This window comes from Misgurnus anguillicaudatus, unplaced genomic scaffold (assembly GCF_027580225.2).
Source record: "Misgurnus anguillicaudatus unplaced genomic scaffold, ASM2758022v2 HiC_scaffold_29, whole genome shotgun sequence".
NCBI classification, from domain to species: domain Eukaryota; kingdom Metazoa; phylum Chordata; class Actinopteri; order Cypriniformes; family Cobitidae; genus Misgurnus; species Misgurnus anguillicaudatus.
Window position 1 is genome coordinate 3,988,930 of NW_027395279.1, and position 16,071 is coordinate 4,005,000.

Genomic DNA, 16,071 nt, shown 5'->3' on the forward strand with positions numbered 1-16,071 from the left:
AATGTCACAAGATACCAGAGAGCCATACGTGACATACATGCACATCCCTATTATGAATCCAAAAGCAGCAAATACTCTATGTTTGGATCATCTTTCTAAATCTGATCTTTAATAATTGATTTTTAACCTTTTAAGTGTCACCCCACCATATTGAGTTAAATCTACACTCTTTGAGCTTTCAAACAATATACAGTTTGTCATGATTAGATAAGAATTCATATGCAAACATTGAAGTAAATGTAGTCGTCCTGCTGGTGGGACAGTGACATTTAGCAGAAAATATTTTTTTTGAGGCACACTCTCTTCATAAATGAATCAATTACTCTCCCTACATAATTTATTTTATAAAACACTGTTGAAATGTCTATTCTGGAGGCTTAGACCTTTCCAACGATATATAGTTTGTAGTGATGTAGGCGATCGCTTAAAGGGAAATTCCGCCCTAAAACGGAATTTAGGGTGTTTTTTCGTTGTTAACGAGTCAAACTTTCATTTAAAAGCATATTTATGACTGAAGAGCAACATTTAAGATATTTAAGATGTTCGTTTTCTGGTAAACTTGCCTTTGAATGGGAGTGAATAGGGCATGTCGCATGAGTGCACAAAATCTCTATTTTTACAACACTAAGAAGGCTCGACACAACGTGATACTTTACTCGAAGTATCACGTGGGTCTCTACACATGAACGCGAGCATTGAGAACATTGTTTGTGTACACAGATTTTAGTAAAAGCGAAAAGTTTGGAACAACTTACCGTGCTGTTAAACTGCGTCCCGCCGCCATCTTGCCAGTCATGAGCAATCGATCTCAGAATGCGACATAAGGAGGAAGGAGAGTAAAGATGGATAGCTCCTAAAGCATAGTTCCATATAAATGCACGGATAATTTGTTGTTTTGTCTCAAGTGAAAAACAATATTGACTCTGTAGTTGAAAAAGTAGCGTCCTATGGAGTCCATTCAATCGCATTCTGAAATCGATTGCTCATGACTGGCAATATGGCGGCGGGACGCAGTTTAACAGCACGGTAAGTTGTTCCAAACTTTTCGCTTTTACTAAAATCTGTGTACACAAACAATGTTCTCAATGCTCGCGTTCATGTGTAGAGACCCACGTGATACTTCGAGTAAAGTATCACGTTGTGTCGAGCCTTCTTAGTGTTGTAAAAATAGAGATTTTGTGCACTCATGCGACATGCCCTATTCACTCTCATTCAAAGGCCAGTTTACCAGAAAACGAACATCTTAAATATCTTAAATGTTGCTCTTCAGTCATAAATATGCTTTTAAATGAAAGTTTGACTCGTTAACAACGAAAAAACACCCTAAATTCCGTTTTAGGGCGGAATTTCCCTTTAACAGTTTAAAACAAAAACAAAAAATGCTGGTGGGGAAAGAGTTCAGACAGGTGTCTAACTCACTAATTTAGGTATTACGTGAAAGAAGTAGCTCTCGACCACTTTTATTTTTTAGAAAGTAGCTCACCAATGAAAAAAGGTTGGAGACCCCTGGTCTATCATAAACCATTCAGAAGCGTCTGCAGCAGGCCCATATATTTGCATGATGTGTGGTGCACATAGGTTCACATGACGCACCAAACGCATTTTTTGACATGATGAGCAACACGTTTTGATGAACTTTGCAGTCGTGTGCCCTTTACAAAGAAGTCACTGGACGCCACTTTAAGAATCTTTATGTTTTACAATCTTTATGAGGTATATATTTAACTAGTTATTTTGCCTTTTGTTTTTCTACCCTACTGACTGCACACAGTTTGTGTGGTGAGGGGTTCAAGACGAGACCCACAACTGGTGTGAGATCTAATTCATCTTCAGAGACTCCAGGTGGAGGAGTGAAGTGAAAACATTGAAGAAGAGAAGTGAAGAACAGAAAGAGCTCCATCCTGGCCAAACCCTCTCCTAAACAAATCCTGCGTCCTGAGAGAAAAGAAGGAAATGTGTTTGTCATAATAGTTAAACAATAACTCAAATGGATTTTGATGTGAATAGTAAAGTTTATTACCTGCAGAGAAGGGCATGAAAGCGTCACGTTTGATCAGCTGACCGTCCTCATTGAGGAAGTGTTCAGGGTTAAAGGTGTCAGGCGTCTCCCACTCGCTCTCATCTCTCAAAACAGACGTCAGCAGTGGCAGAACACACGTCCCCTAGATTTCAGAAAAAAACACAGACAACATAATTGTGGGGGTTTTGAAGCCTTAATTTTGGCTGGAAACAACAACGAGTACACTTCCTTAAAATAAACTAGTGAAAGATAAGCTGGACAACAGACTGTAAAGCGTGAATATTGTACAATATGATCAAGACGGACCTTCTTGATGAGATATCCATTGAAGTTCACATCACAGCTGGTTTTATGTGGCAGATTCAAGGGCACTAAATTCGCCAGTCTCTGGATTTCATGGATCACAGCGTCTGTGTAAGGTAAATTCTTCCTGTCCTCTGTAACCGGTTCACGTCCATCAAGCACCCTGTCAATTTCCTCATGAACACGATCTATGACCCAGAAGGTCACACAGAAAACGTTCCATACCTTTTCTTACTTTTGTAAAAATAAAGAAAACAGTTATGACCTTGTATGTGAGGATATTTGGCCATGAGCAGTAAACCCCAGCGTAGCGTTGTGCCGGTGGTGTCAGTACCGGCACCAAACAGGTTGGACACAGTCATGAGCAGGTTCAGATCATTAAATTGTGAATCATTTTCTCCAGATTTCTGTTAAAATCACAAAAAAACATGCTTTATTATTATTTAGGGTGAGAATTAATTTTAAACATACATACATTAACTCACACATTTGCTATATAAATTCATGATATTCTACCTCTAAGCTTTGTTTTTGGATAAGGAAGGCATCAACTAATCCTCTGCAGTCGAGAGGGTTAAAGGTCTCCCGTAAGCGATCCACCAGCACCTGCATTTCAGCATGGTATTTCTCCAAAGTTTCCATTAGCAGTCTCCAGGTCTTCAGCCACGGCCTAAGCACTGGAAACATGTTGTAGATCTGCAGGTGGAGCCACACGATAAACTGCAACATAGCTATCGCGAGACATACAGAATTTGTTTTAAAGGTGTAATGTGTTTTTACCGGCATCTAGTGGTGTAATTGCGAATTGCAACCAACCTCAATTTCGAAACGCAAAGAGAAGCTAACGTAGCTGCCACATACTGTAGGCTGTTTCTCAATTCCAAGAACGCAAAGAACAAACATGCAATCTCGCGGACATCATTCTTGCCAGGCGACCTTGGAAGAATTAACTTAAAAGGTCGCGAGAACACAGAACAATCTTCCTGTTGGTCACCTGTGCTCTGCCATTGTTTTGCCGCAATGACTTCTGAGGCGTAAAATGATTCAGCACACAAGTCTGCACTCAATGCATCCTCGATATCAAGAACACATCTGGGTAGTTTTATGCGTCCTCTGTACTTGCGTTCTTGAGAATTGGACTTAAACTTAGACGGTTAACAATGACGTAGAGCAAGAACACAATAGGGGGGCACGGTGTATGGAGATAAAAAAGGCTCAATATAAGGTTATAAAAACGTAACAGTTAAATATGTAAGGTCTTTATACACCACTGATTATTAGGGCTGACCCAGAATATTTGATTATTCGAATATTCATTCCGTGGGTTGACATCCGATTTTCAGTTATGAGATTCTTTTCTTACAACATTATTAGCGTAAATGTAGGCTGACGTTGTCATACCCAATTTTAATCAGAATTTGAGTCTGAGATCGCTCCATTGGGCTGTAATGATGGGGCGTGTTTCAACCAAACCAGGACAAAAATGCCTCTGCACTCAATTGGATAGACCTAAAACCAATTGATAAACTTTCTGAGTTGATGAACTTTCTGACACGTTAGAACCAATTGGGAACAACACCACTTCCGTTGCTAAAATGTGTGCACAGGCTATTCGATCACGTGGGCTATAAAAGGGTCAATTATTCAGGAGATCCTAACAAGTTACACATTGCACCTTTAATGAAAATAAATGAAACACAGTGTATTACTGCACATTTTTAAAGCTGTGATCATATAAATACCACAAACATTTTAATTAAGGCTAAAAGTGTTGCCTAGAGGAAAACTTAAAATGGGAACCTGTATGGAAGCAGAGCCGGTCATGTGGATGATCTGGTTTGCCCTGTCAACCATTTCGTTAAACTTTGGGTCGTCATATTCGAAACGATTTCCATAAACAATAGCTGAGATGATGTTAGAAACGGCATAATTTACTGGCTGGGTTGTATTAAAAGGATTTCCTGCGAGAGATACAGAAATGAAGATCAGATTTTGTTAAACATCAGCACTCAAATTGGCATTTATAAATTGTACAATGTAGTTGATATACCTTGAAAGGTCTCAAAAACTTCCCGCAGATATCGCGTCTCCTGAATGATTTTCTCTTCGCTCAGTTTCTTTCCCATCCCAAAGTCTCGAAGAGTTGAGAGAGCAAATCTTCTCATAGTTTTCCACCTATCACCATTTGTAAAGATGACTCCTTCAGAACAAGAGTTTTTCTTAGTTTGTGTTTATAACATGTTCATACTGTTTGTTGATCTGCAAACTTTCCCTGTAAGAGCTTTTATAAAAGTTCAACTTACACACAACCAAGTAAAACAAATTATACTGATTCAATCCTTGTTGAAAGCTTTGTTTAGTTTGTCCAATTTGTTATAAAAGCTAGTCCATACTTTAATCCGTCTATCTTTAGTATTCATTGGCTGTGTCTGAAAGCTTAGGCAGCTGACTTGATGAGGCAATAGGGCTGTGTCCGAATCTGCATACTGTACAGTAGGTACTGAATGAGATGAAGTAGTAGATCATCCGGGTACTTTTCGCAACTGTTTTTCGAATACTTTGTATTCGGACATACTACTGGCCTACTGCTTTTCGCGTGCTATATAGTATGGAAGTAGGCAGTTTCGGATGCAGCATAGGTATGGTCGAGTTCATGCGGCACTGCGCTGACCAATCGGCGAGGTTTGCCGTTTGCAGTCGAGGGAGGAGTTGAAGATGGAGCTGACAAGTCAGACACCTGCTGCTCGTCTTAGTGACGTGTGTGCCGTGTTACCATTTTTAATTGCGAATTAAGTGAATTAGATGGTGAATTTTAACATTAAAATATTTTTTCTGAAATTACAAAGTACATAGAAACAACAAACAAACAAATAAAAAAGAAATGAAAATAATTTGTTTAACTGATAGTCAACAGTAAAATGGTTAAAGTGATGTCATGTGTTACCGTGTCCTTCATTAATGTCTTGGACTATAGGTGTGATGTCTCTTTCCCCGAATTCGTCAGCCTGGTTCACCAGTGCTTGTTTAACCGTTTTGTATCCGGCCAAAACCACAATCTTTTTGGATCCAAGATGAACTTTGAACACTGACCCATATTTCTTGGATAACTGAAACGGTAAACAAGAGCAAGTAAAACAGTTAAAACATTACCAGACATCTGTCTATACTACGAACCTGTCTGACATATAACATTACAAATTAAATGCACTGATAAAACATTTACTTTGTTGGGGAACATTATTTTGACCGAAAAGAAATAACATTTACATATAAAAGGCAAAGAGTTAGGTAATGTTTTAACTTAAAGTTATTGCTACATTACCATAGACTGTAAAAAAGATGGACGTAGCGTCTGTGACATCACCCATGGGTTTCTAAAGATCGTTTTTGAAGCTTAAAGTAGGCGGTGCCTCCCGGATATCCGAAAATGGGTAAAGAGGCGGGACGTGGGTGAAGCTGAGGTGACTGGTTGCTGAAACCACGCCTGCCTAGCTCGACTCTAGTGACAGTGGCTGTTCAACCGTCACTCAAGTGGCCACACCCTTTTGGAGCCTGCCCCTAGTGGCCAGTCGACGAATTGCAGTTTAAATCAATTCCGTATTGGCTTCATCAGAGAGATCGGAAGGTTGCCCCTAGTACATAACCTACCTGCTTTTTAAACTGTTTAACGCAGTTACGTGATGCCAACTTAGAAATAACCTATAACATTACCACAATAACACGGTATTAAATACGTTAACATTAATAAAGTTAAATGTATCATCCATACTTCAAGTTGTTGCATTCTCACGTCAATGGCAATTTTTCAGTGTAATGCCTAAAACAGAAGTCAAGCCCCGCAGCTTTGCTAAAAAGCTTGAGTGAAGTAGTTGTGAAAAGGGCCTATTACGTCATAAGTGTTCACCACTAGGGGGAGTTGATCACAAATGATCAGTGTCTAATATAGTTAGGTGAACTCAGATCAGTTTTATTACGCAAATTTATAAAACATTCATCTTTCTGACTGATAATGCTACCATTTTGCCTACTTTTAATTAATAGACAGATTTAATGACAAACATGTGCTTAATTAAAAGAAGAGGTAGTGTTATGGATCTGTTTGCCGTAAATTAAACTAAAAGCACAGAATACACTTTTACTTAATGGCTTAATTAAGTTAAATAATATTTTTTCTTCTAAAAACATATTTTTAGAAAAGTCTTGCTATTACTTTGTAAAAAAGTGTAAAATGTTTGGACAGATCTTGTTGCTTTTACACTATGACCAGCAGGTGTCTCCAGCCTGTGTGGATTTATCTATATATATTTATATAAATATTTTGTTTGTTTGTTTTGGTTTTTAGAAATTAGTTTTCCCTTAAATCATCATAGGTATTCACACTTTATCCCAGTAGGTGGCGGTAATGCACCAAAAGCTGGTTTGTCATTAAACATAAAAGAAGACGACGACTGTTAGCCCTGACGACTGACATTCGTCTTATTTAACCCAATGCTTAGCTTCTTGTGGCGCCGCGACATGTGACGTCTTAGCACCGCGAGACCGATTCAATAGTAAATGATTCAGTATGCTTTAAAATTGATCTTGCGGTAGTGTGATGTCACAAGCCAACAGGTCTGCGCTGCACCACATTAAAGCTCCCGTTCTTGTGTTTTTGAAGCTTTGATTGTGTTAATAGTGGGCAATATAACACGTGTTCATGTTTCACGTGTAAAAAACATGGTATTTTTCACATAATTTACTTATCTGTATAGTGCTGTTTTCACTGTCCTCAAAACAGGCTGATGTCTTCCTTGTTCTATGAAGTCCCTCCTTCAGAAATACGTATTGAGTTCTGATTGTGAAGTTTGTTTAGTGTGCTATGATTCGATAGCAGCTTAGCTTAGCAGAGCCGTTTGAGCCAGCTGGTGATTGATCTATTCCTGTCGGCGGAGTTTAGTGAAAAAAACTGTTTTACTGACGTTATTAAAGCAGTAAGTAGAGGGCTGTAGTCCAAACCAGCCATTCGCTATAGGCTTTTGAAAGAGAAAATATATCGCCTGGCAGTGAACTTTGAGCTTTATCATTTTACAGGTATTATATATGCTGTTATAGCAACATTACACACAAACTAGGGTTTAAAAAATGGGATCATGAACTTGACCTTTAAGTAAGATAGAGGGAGTTTACTCCTTGACGAAGGCTTGTTTGCCGAAACGTGTCAAATTTATCATGTCTGTTGTTTTTTTATTAGGTTTATTATGACCAAGCCATATCAATTAAGACTTTTTTACTTTTTAAGAGAGTGCCTTGGATTGGGTTTGTTAAAACAGCAAAACTGCCTGGATCAGCAAAGAGCAAAAACCCAAATGAACATCGGTAACTTTACTGCTTTACCATGAGATGCAAACAGCTGCAGGAGGCAAAGGGTCTGAAAGGGTTTATTTTGGTAAGGTAGGTACCAGATATGCTTGTATAGACCAGTTCAAATGATGTAAACAACACTGGTCCAGAAACACTTCCTGTTACAGTTTGTGACAGTTATTTTTTTATTTGACATATATTATTATCTTTAAGATGTTTGTTTAACTTCAGTTAATTCAGGTTTATATGTTCTGTTGGTTTATTTTATCCCAACGTTTATCTAGTGTTTAAAAACGGAAACAGGAAGTGCTTCTGGACCAGTGTTGTTTACATCTTTTGAAATGGTCTATTGAGATGGATTCAGATTCTACTTTGATGAAACATTGTGTTGCTTATGAAATTTGTGTTTGTTTATGGATTAACGTGACGATATAGGTACTACATCTACATAACCGAACATGTGCTTTAACTAATTATGTTGGCTTGAGAAAGCCAACATACTGTTGTTGCACTTAAACTTATTATTCGTATTCTTCCGAGCAAAATTTCTAACTCTAACTCCTCCTAGAGGTTTTAAGTTACAACCACCAAACTTTGCACAGACCTTGAGTCTGATCTGATTTGAGTTGCTATATCTTTTCTAAGGGATCGGACTTACGGTTCTCCTAAACCGTCTGATCAAACATCCCAAAAAGTCCCATATACTTACATTCATAAAATGTTTAGGCTGAGTGTTTATTTTCAAATTCTAACTGTCATCTTTCATACATACAAAAACATTACATCATCTCTCAACCTCTCTCAGTCTATCTCTGTCTCACAAAACTTACTCAATAGCACAAACACACAAAACTACACACCCACAGACACACAACCACACACAACTACACACACACACAGACACACAACCACACAATTACACACACAAACACAATGGCCCTCATTTGTCATTCTTGCGTAGAAACGGGTGTATATGTTGACGCAAGATTATGCTTACACTCCTCTCACCGCCTGATTTATGAAACTGTGCGTACCGTTGATATTCAGGTGTACGCAATATCTGTCCTTCATAAATGCCGCGGCTGAAAACGATCGTCATTAGAATAACAAGCCCATATAAATTCAATTCTCCGCCTCCCCCACGCCCTCATTTTACGCCATTGACACACGAAAGACGGCAAAGAAGATAAACCGGGAAAGTGAAAAGAAACAAAATTGTTTTATTCGGGAGTTTAAAGAGTGGGATTAAAGACACATTAATAATTGGATGACAATTTGTAATATTCTTATTATTATTTTTATTATTAATATTGATATTTAGAAGAATAATTATTTATTATTATTATTATTTACTGTTGCCTACATCTAAATTCTATGTCTGCTTAATGGTTCAGTTAATTTTTTTAAAATAATATTTTAAAATGATGTAGTAACTTTTGTAGTGTGTTGTTCTGTGTTTACATACAGTTGTTTGTTAGCTGTATCTTAGATCCAGTTTGATACGGAGCTCCGGATATAATTCAAATTAACAATTTGTTTCCACGACATCCACATGTTTTACTAAGCTAATTCATAGTTTGAAGTAATAATAATTGTAATAGTAATTGCGAAATATTATAATAATTAATTCCAAGGAACAAACTGTTGAATATTGGGAACAAATTCTAAATGTATGGCCATACTTTAGACTAAATAAGAAAAAGAAGTGTCCATAATGTAGCATAAAAAATAATTTGTGGCCATAATTTTATCAAGGTCATCATGATCGGATTTACGGCTCCATTCAACACAAGCATTTTACCTTACCTCATCTGTATTTATTTATCATCGAATGGTATGTAACTAGCTTTATTGCATTACCATATTTTCGTAGCACATCCTTGTGCTTTCTTGCAATGTGCCGCTTCAGATTCCAGGATGAATATTTGCTAACTCTTTCCGCAGTCCCTTCAATTTTTTCTTCCTGCTCAATCTTAACTTTGATTTTTACTTTACATTTATGTATAAGGCTTGAATTCCATAACGTATTGCTAGACGTTTTTACAGATTCTCAAACTAGCAAATTATCAAAGGGTGTTCTGGGTTCAACGAGCGGTGCTGAGGGAGCGGAATTTTCGGAAAGGCGCTTTGATGGTAATATTACCGCACCATTCAACGCTCCGCTCCCACTAAGCTCCGTTCACATGCTCACTCTGAAACATCAGGTAAAGCGCACAGGCTCTCAACTGAAGGAATACATATGCATACAAATCAAATGCTTTGGTAAAGTCTCACAAATTAAACATTGAACATTGTTGCATAAAAATAAACACTGAAGTTTATAATTACTATGTTTTTTTTACAGTGGGTCATAATATATCATATATTTTAGTTTGTCAGTGCGTTTTGTGGTGTTAGGAAGTGTTTGCGCATTTCTGCACTAACTCAAAATGTGCGTACACCACCTCCTGAGCTGGCGTAGGATTTGAGCGTGTCGTATGCCAACGTCCATATTGATAAATCTCAAAGTCACCGTGGTTTTGGGTGTATGCTGGAAATTTGGTGTACGCACTTTTGATAAATGAGGGCCAATATTACACACACAATCATACTCACACAAACACACACACACACACACACACACGCACACGCACACACACACAAATGTCCCAACTGCCCTAAATGCCCCATCTGCCCCATTCTTTCGCAAATGCCCTGTCTGCCCCAAATGCCTCATCTGCCCAATTCTGCCCCAAATGCCTCACCTGCCCCAAATGCCCCAACTGCCCAATTCTGCCCCAAATGCCTCATCTGCCCCATTCTGCCCCAAATGCCTCATCTGCCCCAACTGCCCTAAATGCCCCAACTGCACTAAATGCCACGTCTGCCCCAACTACCCAATTCTGCCCCAAATGCACCAACTGCCCAATTCTGCCCCAAATGCCCTGTCTGCCCCATTCTGCCCCAACTGACCTAAATGCCCCAACTGCCCTGAATGCCCTATTTGCCCTAAATGCCCCAACTGCACAATTCTACCCCAACTACCCCAAATGCCACAATTTGCCCCAACTACCCCAAATGCCCCATTCTGCCCCAACTACCCCAAATTCCCAATTCTGCCCCAACTGCACTATTCTGCCCCAAATGCCCAATTCTACCCCAAATGCCCCATCTGCCCCAACTGCCCAATTCTACCCCACATGCCCCAACTGCCCCATTCTGCCCCAATGACCCCAACTGCCCTATTCTGCCCCATCTGCCCCAATTGCCCTAAATGCCCCAACTGCCCAAAATGGCCCATTCTGCCCCAACTGGCCTAAATGCCCCAACTGCTCCGAAATGCCCTATCTGCCTGTCTGCCCCAACTACCCAATTCTGCCCCAAATGCCCCAACTACCCTAAATGCCCCAACTGCCCAATTCTGCCCCAAATGGCCCATTCTGCCCCAACCAACCCATCTGCCCCAACTAACTCAACTGCCCCAAGTGCAGCTCCATCTATTACTCTCAGACTAGGCTTTCTCAAGCCAACATAAAGTTTGTTCACAAATTTTATCCTCATCTAAATCTGTTGAAAACCAGTTGTTTACGTTTTTTATTTTGGTAATGTTTTTAAATGTCTACTGCAAAGTTTTTTCACTAGTGAATGAGACATGAGATGTGACCGTCTGATCTGTGCGTGTTCATGTGTTTTGAAAGAGGTGTGACTTTGGATGGCGATTTGAATGGAGGGTGGGATCGTGATTTCATTGCTAGTCGGCTACCGTTAGCATTTTTCAAAATGTGATACCCTACCTTTAACAGACAGTAAATCTAATGCGAGTAGTTTAAAATTCAGCCTTGCATTATCAGGTAAGCTCAAAGATTATTTTTTGTTACACCTGACCTAGATGATAAACATGTGTAAACATAGGTAGTAGCCTATCTTTTCTGGTAGGCTAAAAATGTGGGTTGGGGATCAGGGGTGTGGGTATAAAAATAAAATATATTAATATATCAGGTATATGAGGTCTGACTCTTAGGTGCGATGCAAAGGCTTCAGCATTTGTTTAGCAGCTATTCTGCAGACTAGTGGGTGTATAATTGGCTACTGTATCTTTAATAATCGTGCAATTGGAAAGAAGGATGCTATGTAATTATGATTTATCCCTGCCTTTTAGATAGAGGCAAGGGTGGTCGAAGAGGGACATTATAAGAATTTCGAAATTCTCACACGTTCTCATATTCAGTTTATTTGTTCCAGTTCACAAGGCAATTGTAAAGACTTTGTGAGCGCCTATATACAGTAAATAAATGAATGTTTTTAAGAAACTTTCCCACTATTTTTTCCCCAAGACAATTAGCCAAAGCAAAATTATTATGACAGACAGGGGGGCAATGGACCATTCTAAGGGCCCAATATATAGTAATTTCCTGAATGTAAGCACCATGCGTTGTTTTATTCACTGTGTTTCATGCAAAAAAAAAACATGTTTTAATCTCATCTGTGTATTAACCTTTATTAACACAACCTATTGAATGAGATCATGAGTTGATGATAAAGTAAAATATATGCCATGTATAGTCCTCACCCATGCATTTTGACCTTAGTTAAACATCAACCATACTTTATTCAGGGGGGCTTGAGGATCTTTCAGGAATGCCCTGATCATAACAATCACATAATAAATCAAATAGTCAAAGTAACAGTGAACTAAAATAAACCTATTTAAAAAAAAATTACCGGAAACAAAAAGAAACTTATCAAAACAAAAACATCAAACTTTTGGAAATGAATGTAGTCGGTGTAGGTTTAGATGGTACTGGGCTTGTGGTGGCGTCAGCAGTGGCCTCCGGCCAAAGCTTCCAATTGGCCCGCTGCATGTACATGTTTGGGAAGAAATCTCACTCCAGACCGATCACCAAAGTTGGCAACCCTGCTATAAACTATTAAACTGATCTAACATGCTTGTTAAAACTTGCAAAACATAAGTGAAGGCATTTAATATATATATATAATAAAAAAAAATCCATAAAAACAATTAAGACACCCACCCATTCTACTGGGAATGTGATGGGAAACATCTGGAATATGAATAAAAATATAAAATTCTACTCACATTCCAGAGGCTCACATGAAGTTGTTTAAGGTCCAGAAGATGCAGGTTTCCCACAAGTGGCAGTGGTTTGGGTCCTGGAGGTTCTTGGTCGTCTTCTGGAGACCTGAAGCAGAAATAAATAACCAAAAGCAGAAGAAGAGCAGCGAGTAAAGCTCCTGTGCTGGAGACATTCAGGAGAAGTGTTTCCACTAAAGCCATAGTTAAAGAGATTTACAAACAACTGTAGTGAGTCTTCAGACTGAACAGATAAGAATTCAGGCCAGGAAATGGTTTGGTATAAAATATGAGGGAGGAGCCAGGAAAGACTTGCAACACAAACACAACAGCAGTAGTGTGTCAGTCGGTCCACAGTGGCCACAAAAGTATTTGGATAAGAAGGAAAAGTGTGATTATGGTTTAGTGTATTATTTCAATTAACCAACATAAGCAAACATGATGTTTGTTAAGTTGACAAGGTTGTTTTCATAGAAAAATGTGCTCATTTTTAAATTGTGAAACTGTAACAGCTAAAGTTCACCAATGACATCATTCTCCAGGAAGTGGGAAAAGAACATGTATTTCTTTACTCCAAAACTTCCATTCTGTGTGATTACATTTCACCATGAATACTTTAAAATGGCAAACTTTAGTTTAATTTATTATAGATATACTTACAAAAATGATAACACAAGCATATTAAATTTCTCATATTGCAGAACAATAATGACTTAATGAGAATATTTGCATAATGATATTCTTTGCATGACAGGGTATTAATCACAATAGACGCTGAGAGGGACATCTCCTCCCTAATAATCAGAAATGTGATATTTTCAATATACATACATACTTCATGGATATCTTCAATACCTATATGTGTGTGTGTGTGTGTGTGTGTGTGTGTGTGTGTGTGTGTGTGTGTGTGTGTGTGTGTGTGTGTGTGTGTGTGTGTGTGTGTGTGTGTGTGTGTGTGTGTGTGTGTGTGTGGCCGGCGCATTGCGGTTTTTCCGCGCTCGGCACTGAGGGTCCAGAGTTGAAAAGAGATTCAACTTTGGGAGAAAAGCTCCGCTCGTCAATGTCAGTTCTCACACGGCCGCCCAATCACAGTGGAGGAGGGGCGGGACATTACCACAGCAACCAACAGGCTCACAGCTGACGTATCAGAGCTACTAAAGCGCTCAGCTGAAGAAAGCTGGCACTCAGCTGAAAAACAGCTGGTATTCGGCGTCCTCAAGGCGTTTAAGGGGCTGGACACACCAAAACTTTTAGGGGGCGTGCACACCAACGTTTTCAATTTATTTCAATGGAAACTCTGCGTTTTTCAAATAAGCCAGCAGCTAGCGGTTTTCTTCCGCGCTGAAAACCGGCGCTCGCCCGTTTTTCCGCGCTCAGCGCTGAGCGCCGAGAGTTGAAAAATGTTCAACTTTGAATGCAAAGCTCCGCTCGTCAATGTCAGCTCTCACGCGGCCGTCCAATCACAGTGGAGGAGGGGCGGGACAAGTATCGCAGCAACCAACCGTCTCACAGCTGACGTATCACAGCTACCAAAGCGTCAATATGTGACGCGGAGGGTATACCTTTCGCGTCATTTTTTGACGAACTGAGGACTTCAATACTATTACGTCCGTTGCATTCTCTTCTCCTATTTTCTTACCATTTTCGCGTCGGTTTAGGGTTAGATTACGCAAAATTAAACAGTGTACGCGAAATTAAACAGTGTACGCGAAATTAAACAGTTGTCACCTGGCGTTGGGGTTAGAAACAGTTGTCACCTGGCGTTGGGGTTAGAGTTAGGTTTGGGTAGGGATGTCATTATGTAAATCTAACCCTAAACTGACGCGAAAATGGTAAGAAAATAGGAGAAGAGAATGCAACGGACGTAATAGTATTGAAGTCCCCAGTTCGTCAAAAAATGACGCGAAAGGTATACCCTCCGCGTCACATATTGACGAATGGTCAAGTGTCGTCAAATATTGACGACATGGGGTGAGACTGGGTTGCTTTGGTAGCTGTGATACGTCAGCTGTGAGACGGTTGGTTGCCACGATACTTGTCCCGCCCCTCCTCCACTGTGATTGGACGGCCGCGTGAGAACTGACATTGACGAGCGGAGCTTTTCATTCAAAGTTGAACATTTTTCAACTCTCGGCGCTCAGCGCGGAAGAAAACCGCTAGCTGCTGGCTTATTAGAAAAACGCAGAGTTTCCATTGAAATGAATTGAAAACATGCGCCGGCCGTGGGCGTAAAAGCGTTGGTGTGCACGCCCCATTAAACTTTTAAAATGTTAGCTGTGAGACGGTTGGTTGCTGTGATACTTGTCCCGCCCCTCCTCCACTGTGATTGGACGGCCGCGTGAGAACTGACATTGACGAGCGGAGCTTTTAATACAAAGTTGAACATTTCTCAACTCTCGGCGCTCAGCGCGCAAGAAAACCGCTAGCTGCTTGCTTATTTGAAAAACGCCGAGCTTTCATTGGAAACAATTGAAAACATGCGCCGGCTGCGGGCGTAAAAGTTTTGGTGTGCACAACCCCTAAAAGTTTTGGTGTGTCCAGCCCCTATGGCAAATAACTCATAAAAAACCTCTAGAGTGAAGCTTTGTTTGTCATTGGTCACGTGATTTCAACGTTAACAACACAAGCTTTGAATCAAAGCTTCATCTGACACGCCCACTTTTGCTCGACACAAGCTCCGAAGCCTCGCTTCAAATGCAACATCACTACATTAAAGGGCAAATGCCCAAACACAGATACATATACAAAACATTCACACTACAACTAAAAATTTTTATCTTACATACTACATTTAATATTTTGAAATGTTTAAAGAAAGCATGTTAAACTTAATTCTTCATTTAGACCAAATGGTTCCAGAGTGTTTAATGTATGTATCCAAAAAGCTTTCCTCTTTCCTATGTATCCCCACCTCTAAACTTCCCCAAACCTTCAGTTTGAGTGAACCTTGTGATTTGCCTGTTTATAATGTCTCGCCACGGCGAAAGTTAAATTCTGGGTACGAATTGCTATTTTATGTTTAGCTATCCTTTGTTTGGCCTATATAAAACAGTCCACAGGGACATTATAAAAGGTATACTACATGTGTACTGTTGCAATTGATAAATGAAAAAATTACATATTTCTTACCAGTGCAAGGATGTAAGAAGTCTTTTGCATTGGTCAAATTAGAGCAAGTATTACTTACATGTATATCACACTTGTCTCTTTTCTAATGCCAGGTTTGATTTTGTAACAAATGTCCAGCAGGGAGCAGCATCAGCTCATTTAAAGATGTTTGATTTATTTTATGCACATAATGAAGAAAAAGTAGTGAAATGAGCAAAAGCCGTGACTA

At 39.5% G+C, this 16,071-nt stretch overlaps 1 protein-coding gene across 1 annotated transcript in view; it reads right to left on the reverse strand.

The window, feature by feature from the left end:
- Positions 1-1,572: 1,572 nt before the first annotated feature.
- LOC129425969 (uncharacterized) overlaps positions 1,573-16,071 on the reverse strand; it is a 50,872-nt gene continuing 36,373 nt past the window's right edge. The window contains exons 10-18 of the mRNA XM_073864958.1: positions 12,741-12,950; positions 5,268-5,430; positions 4,374-4,523; positions 4,124-4,284; positions 2,840-3,019; positions 2,589-2,730; positions 2,327-2,511; positions 2,021-2,162; positions 1,573-1,935 (exon numbers count right to left, since the gene is read on the reverse strand). Of these exons, the coding sequence (XP_073721059.1) occupies positions 1,730-1,935; positions 2,021-2,162; positions 2,327-2,511; positions 2,589-2,730; positions 2,840-3,019; positions 4,124-4,284; positions 4,374-4,523; positions 5,268-5,430; positions 12,741-12,950 (1,539 nt within the window). The 3' untranslated portion in view covers positions 1,573-1,729. The remainder of the gene's footprint in view (positions 1,936-2,020; positions 2,163-2,326; positions 2,512-2,588; positions 2,731-2,839; positions 3,020-4,123; positions 4,285-4,373; positions 4,524-5,267; positions 5,431-12,740; positions 12,951-16,071) is intronic.